Source organism: Heterodontus francisci, chromosome 6, assembly GCF_036365525.1.
Source record: "Heterodontus francisci isolate sHetFra1 chromosome 6, sHetFra1.hap1, whole genome shotgun sequence".
Taxonomy (NCBI): domain Eukaryota; kingdom Metazoa; phylum Chordata; class Chondrichthyes; order Heterodontiformes; family Heterodontidae; genus Heterodontus; species Heterodontus francisci.
In genome coordinates, this window is record NC_090376.1 from 67,934,284 (window position 1) to 67,947,865 (window position 13,582).

The 13,582-nt window shown below is 46.5% G+C and overlaps 1 protein-coding gene across 2 annotated transcripts in view; it reads right to left on the reverse strand.

Moving 5' to 3' along the window:
* slc9a2 (solute carrier family 9 member 2) overlaps positions 1-11,515 on the reverse strand; it is a 109,233-nt gene extending 97,718 nt beyond the window's left edge. The window contains exon 1 of one of the 2 annotated variants that reach the window (XM_068033830.1): positions 11,300-11,515. Coding sequence is in view for 1 of the 2 variants with exons in the window: in XM_068033829.1 (XP_067889930.1) it covers positions 9,919-10,228 (310 nt within the window). In the remaining variant the exon portion in view is untranslated. Of the gene's footprint in view, positions 1-9,918; positions 10,550-11,299 lie in introns of those variants that run through there. The other variant, XM_068033829.1, reaches the window with a different exon arrangement.
* Positions 11,516-13,582: the final 2,067 nt, after the last annotated feature.

Sequence of the window (13,582 nt, forward strand, 5' to 3'; positions counted from 1 at the left end):
AAAACCAAATGTCATTTCTATTTCTGATCATTACCTTGTGAATCACAACACAAACAAACTGCAACATACTTAAACACTCAAAACAGTACGTTGCAGAAAGTGTTATTTCAAGCATGAAGCTCAATTCTGTTTGGCACATAACAGAATATAAAGTTCATGTATTTTAGCTTTTTGTTTCCATCACGTCCCAGGATTATTTGACCTGGGAGGAATTTGGCAGAGTCTACATTAAAAGGTTGCGATTAAATTAGGTTTAGTTCACAAGGGATAAACCCTCACAACAGATACGTGTTTGGAATATACAGGGCTGGATTTTACGATGGGCAGGGTGCAGGGAGCCGTCCACCAACCGAAATGGTGGTAGTAAGCCCGGCTCCGCCGAGCTTGCGGATCCAGACTGGATTTTACGGTCCCCAGGCCCTTAATTGGTCTTGGGCAGGACTTCCACCTCATTGAGGTAGGAAGTCCCACCAAATGGAGCTGCCGGCCAACCTATTGGGCCCTGGCAAGGCAAGGTGGAGGGGTGGGGGTGGGTCATTTCAGCGGGTGGCGGTGGCCTCCTGGCCCCCCTCACAAGAAAGAGAGAGGGAGAGAGAAGGAGGGAGAGAGAGAAAGAGGTGAAGGGAGAGAGAGAGAGAGAGAGAGAGAAAGAGGTGAAGGGAGAGAGAGAGAGAGAGAGAGAGAAAGAGGTGAAGGGAGAGAGAGAGAGAGAGAGAGAGAAAGAGGTGAAGGGAGAGAGAGAGAGAGAGAGAGAGAAAGAGGTGAAGGGAGAGAGAGAGAGAGAGAGAGAGAAAGAGGTGAAGGGAGAGAGAGAGAGAGAGAGAGAGAAAGAGGTGAAGGGAGAGAGAGAGAGAGAGAGAGAGAAAGAGGTGAAGGGAGAGAGAGAGAGAGAGAGAGAGAAAGAGGTGAAGGGAGAGAGAGAGAGAGAGAGAGAGAAAGAGGTGAAGGGAGAGAGAGAGAGAGAGAGAGAGAAAGAGGTGAAGGGAGAGAGAGAGAGAGAGAGAGAGAAAGAGGTGAAGGGAGAGAGAGAGAGAGAGAGAGAGAAAGAGGTGAAGGGAGAGAGAGAGAGAGAGAGAGAGAAAGAGGTGAAGGGAGAGAGAGAGAGAGAGAGAGAGAAAGAGGTGAAGGGAGAGAGAGAGAGAGAGAGAGAGAAAGAGGTGAAGGGAGAGAGAGAGAGAGAGAGAGAGAAAGAGGTGAAGGGAGAGAGAGAGAGAGAGAGAGAGAAAGAGGTGAAGGGAGAGAGAGAGAGAGAGAGAGAGAAAGAGGTGAAGGGAGAGAGAGAGAGAGAGAGAGAGAAAGAGGTGAAGGGAGAGAGAGAGAGAGAGAGAGAGAAAGAGGTGAAGGGAGAGAGAGAGAGAGAGAGAGAGAAAGAGGTGAAGGGAGAGAGAGAGAGAGAGAGAGAGAAAGAGGTGAAGGGAGAGAGAGAGAGAGAGAGAGAGAAAGAGGTGAAGGGAGAGAGAGAGAGAGAGAGAGAGAAAGAGGTGAAGGGAGAGAGAGAGAGAGAGAGAGAGAAAGAGGTGAAGGGAGAGAGAGAGAGAGAGAGAGAGAAAGAGGTGAAGGGAGAGAGAGAGAGAGAGAGAGAGAAAGAGGTGAAGGGAGAGAGAGAGAGAGAGAGAAAGAGGTGAAGGGAGAGAGAGAGAGAGAGAGAAAGAGGTGAAGGGAGAGAGAGAGAGAGAGAGAAAGAGGTGAAGGGAGAGAGAGAGAGAGAGAGAAAGAGGTGAAGGGAGAGAGAGAGAGAGAGAGAAAGAGGTGAAGGGAGAGAGAGAGAGAGAGAGAAAGAGGTGAAGGGAGAGAGAGAGAGAGAGAGAAAGAGGTGAAGGGAGAGAGAGAGAGAGAGAGAAAGAGGTGAAGGGAGAGAGAGAGAGAGAAAGAGGTGAAGGGAGAGAGAGAAAGAGGTGAAGGGAGAGAGAGAGAGAGAAAGAGGTGAAGGGAGAGAGAGAAAGAGGTGAAGGGAGAGAGAGAGAGAGAGAAAGAAAGAGGTGGAGGGAGAGAGGGAGAGAGAGGTGGAGAGAGAGAGAGAGAGAGAGAGAAAAAGGAGAGAAAAATGCACATTTGTTGTTGTTTTGATAAGATTACTTTTTAATGCCTTTATCTTTCCAAAACTGTCTCACCAGCCCCCTATGTCAGAAAAAAATTGCTATATAGCCCACCACATGAAATGGTTGGACAACTCTGTCTTAGATTAACTTCATGTTACCCCAGGAAAGGCACAGATGCCAGCAGCCACAGCTAGGAAGACAATAGCTGGTTTTATTGACAGTTCCACTGACCAAACCCTTGACAAGAGAGCTGTGGGAATGGCCACTGCTCAAACCTTTGGTTTCCTCTGCGAAACTTGGAATAAAAGCTAGATACAAATGGGAGAAAACTCTGTGTAAGGTTGGAACCAACTAGTTTGTGGAATTAGTAATCAGAACAGTATATTTAGCCCACTAACAAGGATACTGTGCTCTGCTTTGTTATTTTCAATGTTTTGAGAAGTATAAGAAAATGAACTCATTTCCCGGCGGAGAAGCAGGAGAAGGTAGCGACTCTTCGGTGGGTAAGTGAAGGCAACAGGAGCTGTGTTTTAAAAGTTGTTTTAAAAGTTGTACTTACTGTTTTCCTTGTGTTCAAGTTACTTTTGGCGCGGGAGGAACCGGAAGCTGGACGGCAGCAAGGACTCCTGGGTAGGTATTTTCTTTAAAGGTGCGGAGCAGAGTTAACCCGAGAAACTACACATGTAGTGTCTCCCACCCATCCTCCTCCTCTAACCTAATAATAAGACCCTTTTTACCCTCCTCCTCTAGCCAAAAAGGACTGAACAGGTAAGCTATTTACTGTTTTTGTTAATATCTATATTTGTACTTAATTAAGGGGTAATTGAGTAAAAGAAATGGCAGCCAGGGGAGTGCAGTGCTCCTCCTGCAGTATGTTCGAGGTGAGGGGAACCTCCGGTGACCCTGCCGACTTCACCTGCTGGAAGTGCATCCGTCTCCAGCTCCTATCAGACCGTGTTAGGGAACTGGAGCTGGAGCTGGATGAACTGAGGATCATTCGGGAAGCTGAGGGGGTGATAGATAGAAGCTACAGGGATGTCGTTACTCCACAAAACAAAGGCAGCTGGGTAACAGTTAGAGGTGGGAAGAGGTCAGTGCAGGGATCTCCTGTGGTCGTTCCCCTCAGCAACAAGTATACAGTTTTAGATACTGTTGGGGGGGACGGCCTATCGGGGGCAGGCTGCAGTGAACGGGCCTCTGGCACGGGGTCCTGCACTGTGGCTCAGAGGGGAAGGAGGGAGAATGGGAGAGCACTAGTCATCGGGGACTCGATGGTGAGGAGTACCGACAGGCGGTTCTGTGGGCGCAAGCGAGACGCACGGATGGTTTGTTGCCTACCTGGTGCCAGGGTCCGTGATGTTTGTGATCGCGTCTTCAGGATCCTTAAAGGGGAGGGGGAGCAGCCAGAGGTCGTGGTGCACATTGGCACCAACGACGTAGGAAGGAAGGGTGGCACAGATGTTAGAAGTGAGTTTAGGGAGTTAGGCTGGAAGCTGAAAGCTCGGACGGACAGAGTTGTTATCTCTGGTTTGTTGCCGGCGCCACGTGATAGTGAGGCTAGGAATAGGGAGAGAGCACAGCTGAACACGTGGCTGCAGGAATGGTGTAGAAGAGAGGGCTTCCAGTTCTTGGATAATTGGACTGCATTCTGGGGAAGATGGGACCTGTTCAAACAGGACGGGCTGCATCTAAACCAGAGGGGCACCAATATCCTGGGAGGGAGGTTTGCTAGTACTGTTCGGGAGGGTTTAAACTAGTTTGGGAGGGGGATGGGAACCGGACTTGTAGTCCAGGGACCAGTGGGTCCACTCAGAAAGACAAAGAGTGTAGTGAGGTATTGGGGAAGGTAGCACTGTCGCAGAGGACAGATGGGCACGGAGAAGGGTTAAAGTGCGTATACTTCAACGCAAGAAGCATCAGGAATAAGGTGAGTGAATTGAAGGCGTGGATGGGCACTTGGGACTACGATGTTGTGGCCATCACTGAAACGTGGATAGGTGAGGGGGAGGAATGGTTCTTGGAGGTACCTGGTTATAGATGTTTTCATAAGATTAGGAATGGTGGTAAAAGAGGTGGGGGGGTGGCATTGTTAGTTAGAAATAGTGTAACAACTGCTGAAAGAATTTTCGAGGAGGATCTGCCGACTGAGGCACTGTGGGTTGAGGTCAGGAACAGGAAAGGAGCAGTCACCTTGATGGGAGTTTTCTATCGGCCCCCCAATAGCAGCAGGGAGGTGGAAGAGCAGATTGGGAAACAGATTTTGGAAAGGAGCAGAAGTCACAGGGTAGTAATTATGGGGGATTTCAACTTCCCAAATATTGATTGGCAACTCTTTAGATCGAATAGTTTGGATGGGGTAGTGTTTGTGCAGTATGTCCAGGAAGCTTTTCTGACTCAGTATGTAGACTGCCCGACCAGAGGGGAGGCAATATTGGATTTGGTACTAGGTAATGAACCAGGGCAAGTGATAGAGCTGTTGGTGGGCGAGCACTTTGGAGATAGTGATCACAATTCTGTAGCATTCACTGTGGTAATGGAGAGGGATAGGTATGTGCAACAGGGCAAGGTTTACAATTGGGGGAAGGGTAGATATGATGCTGTCAGGCAGGAACTGAGGAGCATAAGTTGGGAGCATATGCTGGCAGGGAAGGGCACGGTCGAAATGTGGAACTTTTTCAAGGAGCAGATAGTAGGGGCCATTGATAAGCATGTCCCTGTCAGACAGGGAAGGGATGGTCATGTGAGGGAACCGTGGTTGACAAGAGAGGTTGAGAGTCTTGTTAGGAAGAAGAAGGATGCGTATATAAGGTTGAGGAAAAAGGGCACAGGCATAGCTCTGGAGGGATACAAGATGGCCAGGAAGGATCTGAAGAAAGGGATTAGGAGAGCTAAGAGAGGGCATGAAAAATGCTTGGCGGGTAGGATAAAAGAAAACCCCAAGGCCTTTTACGCGTATGTCAGAAATATGAGGATGACTAGAGGGACCGTAGGTCCGGTCAAGGACAATAGCGGGAGACTGTGTGTTGAGCCGGAAGAGATAAGTGAGGTTTTGAATGAGTACTTCTCTTCGGTATTTACGAATGAGAAGGGGTGTATTACTGAAGAGGACGGTGTGAAACAGACTGGTAAGCTCGAGGAAGTGCTCGTTAGGAGGGAAGATGTGTTGGGGTTTTTGAATAACTTGAAGATAGACAAGTCTCCCGGGCCTGACAGGGTATATCCAAGGATGTTATGGGAAGCAAGGGATGAAATTGCAGAGCCGCTGGCAATGATCTTTTCATCTTCTCTGTTGACGGGGGTGGTACCAGGTGATTGGAGGGTGGCAAATGTTGTGCCCCTGTTCAAGAAAGGGAATAGGAACAACCCTGGGAATTACAGGCCAGTTAGTCTTACTTCGGTGGTAGGCAAGTTGATGGAAAAGGTGCTGAGGGATAGGATTTCTGAGCATCTGGAAAGACACTGCTTGATTCGGGACAGTCAGCACGGTTTTGTGAGGGGTAGGTCTTGCCTCACAAGCCTGATTGAATTCTTTGAGCAGGTGACCAAGCAAGTGGATGAGGGTAAACCAGTGGATGTGGTGTACATGGATTTTAGTAAGGCATTTGATAAGGTCCCCCATGGTAGACTTATGGAGAAAGTCAGGAGGCATGGGATAGTGGGGAATGTGGCCAGTTGGATTAAGAATTGGCTAACTGATAGAAGGCAGAGAGTGGTCTTAGATGGTAAATACTCAGCCTGGAGCCCAGTTACCAGTGGCGTGCCACAGGGATCAGTTCTGGGTCCTCTCCTGTTTGTGATTTTTATTAACGACTTGGATGAGGAAGTCGAAGGGTGGGTCAGTAAATTTGCAGATGATACAAAGGTTGGTGGAGTTGTGGATACCGAGGAGGGCTATTGTCGTCTGCAAAGGGACTTGGATAGGTTGCAGTGCTGGGCTGAAAAGTGGCAGATGGAGTTTAACCCTGAAAAGTGTGAGGTCGTCCATTTTGGAAGGACAAACACGAATGCAAAATACTGGGTTAACGGTAGGGTTCTTGGGCATGTGGAGGAGCAGAGAGACCTTGGGGTCTATGTGCATAGATCGTTGAAAGTTGCAACTCAAGTGGATAGGGCTGTGAAGAAGGCATATGGGGTGTTAGCGTTCATTAGCAGAGGGATTGAATTTAAGAGCCGTGAGGTGATGATGCAGCTGTACAGGACCTTGGTAAGGCCTCATTTGGAGTACTGTGTGCAGTTCTGGTCGCCTCATTTTAGGAAGGATGTGGAAGCCTTGGAGAGGGTGCAGAGGAGATTTACCAGGATGTTGCCTGGAATGGAGAATAAGTCTTACGAGGAAAGGCTGAACATTCTAGGCCTCTTCTCATTAGAACGGAGAAGGATGAGGGGTGACATGATAGAGGTTTATAAGATGATCAGGGGAATAGATAGGGTAGACAGTCAGAAACTTTTTCCCCGGGTGGAGCAAAGCGTTACAAGGGGTCATAAATTTAAAGTGAAGGGTGGGAGATATAAGGGGGATGTCAGGGGAAGGTTCTTTACCCAGAGAGTGGTCGGGGCATGGAATGCCTTGCCTGGGGAAGTTGTTGAGTCAGAAACTTTAGGGACTTTCAAACGGCTTTTAGATAGGTATATGGATAAAGGAGAATGATGGGGTATAGATTAAATTGTCCTTGACAGAGGACAAAGGATCGGCACAACATCGTGGGCCGAAGGGCCTGTTCTGTGCTGTATTTTTCTATGTTCTATGAACTAAAATTCATTGTGGACATCATTTGATTTGTCACACATTATATGTAAAATAAGCAATTATCCTCATCTCACTAGATGTTCGTCAGTCTGCCTTCTGAAGGTCGGAGAAATGCATATGGAGACACATGGCAAATTATGTTATCCTGGTCACACAATAAGAATACGTTGATTGTTATGACTCTGAAGTCATTAGATATTGGGCAATAAAAGAAAACATTCGATTATAAAAGGTAAAATTCTGTTTATGGCAGTGATCAGTGACATTGAACCCAAGACAATATCTAAATGTGTTAAGCGACTATATATATTTTTTTTAAACGAAAGTGAATTTGGTGGCAATCACATGACACAAAATAAAGGTCCCTGTGGGCACAAGTTTGATTTTTCATATTTGCAAATGGAGGTGCAGACAGAATTTTTTTAATGTTTAGGAGAGAGCCCATGGAGTCCAGTTTCGCTCATGACATTAAAATGCTTTCATAAAGTGCCTGCGTAAAAATATTAACTGCCTTCAGCACTTTAATACTGTAGCTTCATACTGGGCTGGAATTGCACCATTTCTAGTGCAAAGCCCAAGCGGTGTGAGAAACCTAAGTTAGCACGTGAGACTACCCAATAAAGATGGTCTCACACCTCTTGGCTGAAATGGACTTGGAAATCAGATCATCACCTGAATTGCACCATTTCGTTGCATTGATCAGCAACTGAATCTGTTCCACATTGATGCAGAAGGAATGTAACTATTATGTAAATTGATCTGTGCTTTAATTTTCAGCAACAGGTAGAATATGTTCCAAAAAAAAATTGTGTATCAACAGGAGGCCAGCAGGTTAGCCTCAGCAACCGTCACCAACATTACTCTGCCTGAGACAATATAGGAGAGCTGATTCAGTGACATTTTCGGTTAAGCTTTATTGCTAATGAAGAAAGACATGTACTTATATAGTGCCTTCACAACCTCAGGATGGCCCAAAGCACTTTATAACCAATTTAGTGCTTTTTGACATGTGGCCCTGTTGTAATGCAGGAAACAAGGTAGCCAATTTGTGCACAGCAAGCTCCCACAAACAGCACTATGACAATAATATGATAATCGATTGGTTGAAGATCGTATTGGTTAAAGAATAAATAAATATTGGTCAGGAGAACTCTGTTGCTCTTCTGCAGAATAGTACACAAGAACATAAGAAATGGGAGCAGTGGGCCATATGGCCAATCGAGCATGCTCTGCCATTCAATATGATCATGACTGATCTTGGGCTTCAACTCCACTTTCCCACCCACTCTCCATATCTCTCAATTCCCCGATAGACCAAAACTCTATCTCAGCCTTAAATATATTCAATGATGGCGCATTACCAACCCTCTAGGTTAGAGAATTCCAAAGATTCACGACCCTTTGAGTGAAGAAATTTCTCCTCGCTTCAGTCCTAAATGATTGCCCCCTTATCCTGAAACTGTGTCCCTTGTTTATTTATAGGGAGAAATCAATGGACAAAGTACTGGTTTTAGAATGGATGTGTAGGATATGTATGCCAGCATTTTGAAGATGGGTGGGGAGGATAGAGTTGCTGCTTAGGGTAAGGATCCATTATCAGAACATTGAGCAGTGTGGTTTTCAACCTCACTAACAGAAGGCAACCTACCATTCGGTCCATTCCCTCTCCTGGTGCCAAACTGCTTGGTCACAGGAACATCTGTGGTCTGAGCTTCTAAAACATGTTAAATCTATGTACCAAGGTTGACACCAACTATTCAGAATTTCAATTCTGAATGCTTCGATTTTTCAAAATTTAAAATCCATCCTTTATATTGGTTAATATTCCATGAACTAAGCATTCACAAATTTACTGCTTGTCGCGTCTGAGAATAGTTAGCAGCATCAAGGAGAACTCACAGATCCAAGTCAAGCCATCACTTTGTGAATGAAGATGTACCTTGCTTTGGCATTAGATGCCTTCTGATGCTTTGCTGATTGAGTTCTCTAGCTGCAACCACCACCTTTTCACCATAGATGTATAGTCGCTCTATACCTCCATTCCCTACTAGGATAATCTCTGGGCCCTTCACGTGATGAACAATGTCTTCCCATCCACTATCACACTCTTCTGTTTAACCGAACTACCGCTTCTCTTGACGAACTGGCAATGTGATGGGTACCCTTGCTGTCGACATGCTTTTTCATTCCATTAAATGCATGGACCATCGGAGCCAGATCCAGGTGTCTAGTTTTTCCAAGATTTCATTTCTATCCACCTACCTACCTCCCTTTAACCAAATCACACACTTTCTGTATCTTGTATAGGTCATTTATTTCCTTAATTTCTCCTCATTGTGCCACCTCTCGTCTCATGTGCATATCACTTCTACCATTTAACCATTTATTTTCTAGTTCAGCACTTTACAGGTTTATTTCTTTTCCCATGTGTTTTTTTGTTTCTTCCACTCTGCCTTACTCCATTCCTTCTAAAAGACTGTTCATCTGTAATTTCTTCCAATATAGATTCTTCCAATCTAAACCCAAAACCTTGACTTCTGTTCTCTCCAGAGTACAGAATGGATGCTGCCTGTCCTGCTGGGTAATACCAACACTGTTTTCCCTTTCAGATTTTCAACCACACTACTGATTGTTTGGGGTTGAACCATTTCTCTCCCAAGATCCACACTTTAAAAAGGTCCACTATAATGTTGATTATAGTCTTATATTTTTAATACATAAAATGAAAGTACGCTATAAAAGTTTCCTTTTGAAAATGCACACTTTATGAAGTTTTTCTTAAACAAATAAAAACCGTGCCTGAGGCAAACTTGTTAATGTAATAAGAATCAATTTTCGCTTCACCTGCATGCAGGTGAAGATTCACTTGAGTACCCCTTGGCTTATCTGGAGGATGAGGGAAAATTATATTTAAATGGAAGGGAACTGACGAAACAAGAATCTCAGCATGGCTAATGGAAAAATGAACTAACCTTCTACTGATTTTCTACTGATTTAAACTCTGTACATTCAGATTCTTACCAAACATTATAAGGGTCAATAGTACAACAGGAACAACATCTATTCAATCAAATCACACAGCAAATATTTGCCTTCCAGGTGGCACCAGTTTTCTAATCCTTTCAAACTTACCAATTTTAGCCAAAGAAGCTAATAGTATCCAGAGGGTGATCTCAAAGGGAACCTGCACATGATAATAATCCAGAGAGAACACTTTCAATCGCTCATCCTGGTTTGTAAAAGTTCTGGGAATGTGATGTTTGGAAGAATCTTGGTGTTGGTTACTGTCTTCTGTCTCTTGATTATTGAGAGTCGAACTGTTTCCAAAAACGGCAGCGACATTGTTTGAAAGATAAACAAGCAAAATGAAATAAATCGGGGACAGAAAACGGCAGTGCCCACCCGTGACCCGGGATGATCCACCGGCTCTTCCACCAGCCATGGTCACAGGTATTTAAAAAAAAAATCACCTCTTTGCTCTGCTACAAAATAGCAGGCAGATTACTGAAGTTACAAAGAGTTCTGCAGTTTTAGAGTTAGTACATGGTCTGATCAAATCTCCAGGCCTAACACAGGGCTGTTTTGATAGTCAGCAAGAACAGGTTAAACAGGTGTAACGACTTCCGCCCTCCAATAAACGTGCTCATCGGTTACTTTTACAGCTCCATTGATACCTCAACGTCACTCACTGTATCAGGTAAATCAAGTCCTGTATGCCAAGTACAATTATCCCAGGAATGCACAGCAACCTCGATCTAGCTGGCTGAGTGATACACACCAATTACAATCCTCGTGATGCATCGTTGCCTGGGCCGAACTTGCATACCTCTCCCTTAATTACCCTGAACAGGTTCCCACCTCTGACTCAGTTTAACCCTCCGCCATTCCCTCAACAACCTGAGGCAACAGTAAACTCCTCCCACCTTCGGAAAGTAGGTACTAATAGGAGAATGCAGGAATCTTTATCGACGGAGAACCAGTTTGCGAAGGCGTCCCACACTTCTGAACCAAACTGTAATATTAGGCCATATTGTCATTATTGCTGTTTTTGAATTTAATGAAAGCAATATTACCAATGTGATTTTTTTCAAGGACTGTTAGTGTGGGAAAGAGGTCTGTCATGTGTTGAACTAATAAAAACTAAAGGAAGCATGTTCCGTTGATCAGGACTTAAAATTTGTGAAAATCATGTTTCTATCAAGAAATCTGAATGGAAAGCTGTGATACTGTTTGAAATGACAACATAAATGCATAATTAGCAATGCTGAGACCTCCCAACATCATTAAAAGTTATACATAATTTGCTGTCAAATGTGCAAATGTTACAGCAGCTTTAGGCCAGATGCACGGTTAAATGCAGGAATACAAAAGTTGCTGTCCGGGATGTGCCGCTCCAACGTGAGCTTTGCATTTTGCTGCCTTTCCTTACCATGTGTGCAGATGCTGTATTTATGCAGTAAATACAAACTAAACTTGCCAGAAAGTTAAGCCCGGTCAATTTCAGTCTAAGTACCTTTTTAACGATGACAGAGGTGAGACCTTGATCCTGAAGGAGGCTGTTGTGTTTCTTTGGGTTTCGGTTTGTTTTGGTGGGGTGGGGGATTCAGCACCGTTTTCGGCTATTCACCCTCTTGCTGTTGGAGTTCTTCCATGGTTGTTTTCTTGCTGGTTTGGGTCTTGGTGCTTGTCCATGGAAGACATCAAGTGTAATGGCTGCAACCAACACGAGAGCTCCAGGCCAGTGGGTGTGTAACACCGTTAGGGCAGTGAAAAACAGGAAAGGAGGTGTACCCGATGACCGGACCTTCTTCATTAAGCGAGTCCTTTTCGAATGCTGTGAATTCGAAGCTGCGGACATCTTCTGCCTGCAGGACCTCCCCAGCAGTGGTTACTTTGATGTGACATTCAAGAACGTGGTGGGATGCATGAAGTTCCTGAAGGTCTTCAAGGAAAGAGGAAACCAGGCACTGCTGTCAATCCTCACGGCGGAGCTGCTATTTACGCTGCCTTCGCAATGGAAATGGGTGGTGACCATCCCCCTCTACAACCCCCATATTCCTGTTGTGGATGTGCTCACTTTCCTTGCCAGGTACGTTGAGGTGACCTGGAGCAGCACCGAGGTCAAGGATCCATTCGGGATTTGTACCAGCAAACGGCCGGTCAAGGTGACCTTGAAGGTGGACGCAAACATAGCCATCCCCCACCTTCCCTTCAGCTTCACTATCGGGGGAAGTTGGGGCTACTTGGTCTACACGGAGCAGCCAGAGTTTCTCATACCTGTGGCAAATCTGGGCATGTGGCTGTCAACTGCAGCCTAGCGCTCCGCAAGAACTGCAAGCAGGAAGGCCATTGGACAAAGGACTGCAAGCAGACTAAGTGCTGCGACTTGTGTGGTAGTGCAGGCCACTTGCCCGAAACTCTGCCTCGGTTACATACAGGTGGTGAGAATCAAGGAGGGGCATGAGGAGAGAACAGCGAATGTGCTGCTGTCATGAAGATCAGCAACCCTCCCCCTACTGAGAAAAATCTGACAAAGAAGGACAAGGAGGAAGCGGGAGCTGCAGCAAGCTGCCAAACACCAACACTGTGCCCTGAGACTCCTCCTCAGCAGACAGAATCAATGCAAGAGGAGCCAGCAGAGGGACAACCAGGTGTGGGGCAAGTGGTTAAGAGGAAAACCTCAAAGAAGGCGGCCCAAAAAAGGGAACAAGGCACCACCCAAACCAGTGCCAAGAGGAGGCTAATGTCTGAAATGGACTACACAGCTGCTCCTCATCGGATGAAGAAGGGCACGAAAGACGACACTAGCAAAAGAAGCAGAATGCAAAGTCATAGAGTTATACAGCACAGAAACAGGCCCTTCGGCCCATCGTGTCTGTGCGGAAAAGGAGCTGGAGGAGATGGCCTCGAACTCCGAAAAACTCGGGAACAGTGAGGGGCCCAGTACACCCCAGCCCCAAAGTGCCGAGAGCAACGAGACACCCAGCGCACCCCAGCTCCGGGAAGCCGGGAATAATGAAGCGTCCAGCGCACCCCAGCTCCGGGAAGCCGGGAATAATGAAGCGTCCAGCGCACCCCAGCTCCGGGAAGCCGGGAATAATGAAGCGTCCAGCGCACCCCAGCTCCGGGAAGCCGGGAATAGCGAAGCGTCCCACGCACCCCAAATCTGGGAAGCCGGGAGTAGCGAAGCATCCAGCACACCCCAGCTCCGGGAAGCCGGGAATAGCGAAGCGTCCCGCGCACCCCAGATCTGGGAAGCTGGGAGTAGCGAAGCGTCCAGCGCACCCCAGCTCCGGGAAGCCGGGAGCAGCAACGACCTCGATGAGGAACAGAGGAGAAAGACACCACCAGCAGAGGACAGTTCTAACCTTGCTGCTTACACAACCCCCCACCCAACCACCCTCCCCCACCCCCACCCCACCAATGTAATGACAAATTTGTCACGAATGACCAGGACAGTTTTCTGAGCCCAACAACAGTGCAACAGTCTGTGAACACTACGGTATGCAGGAACATACCCAAGGACTGGGACAAGTACAGACACCTAAGCAACACACAGTTTTAATGGGTTTTAAAGTTTGCCTCCATTAATGTGCGCAGCGTTGAGTCCAATAAGCAACGTGTTTCAACCTTGGGGTACCTTGCCAAGGTGAAAGCTGACCTGCTGTTTTTGCAGGAGAGTGGAATACTGCACCTCATCACCAACAGGTAATGGCCACGATGGTGGTCCCACAGGCCGTCAATCTGGTCAGGGGGAAATGATTCCCGTTCCTCCGGCCTGGATATTCTGCTGCAT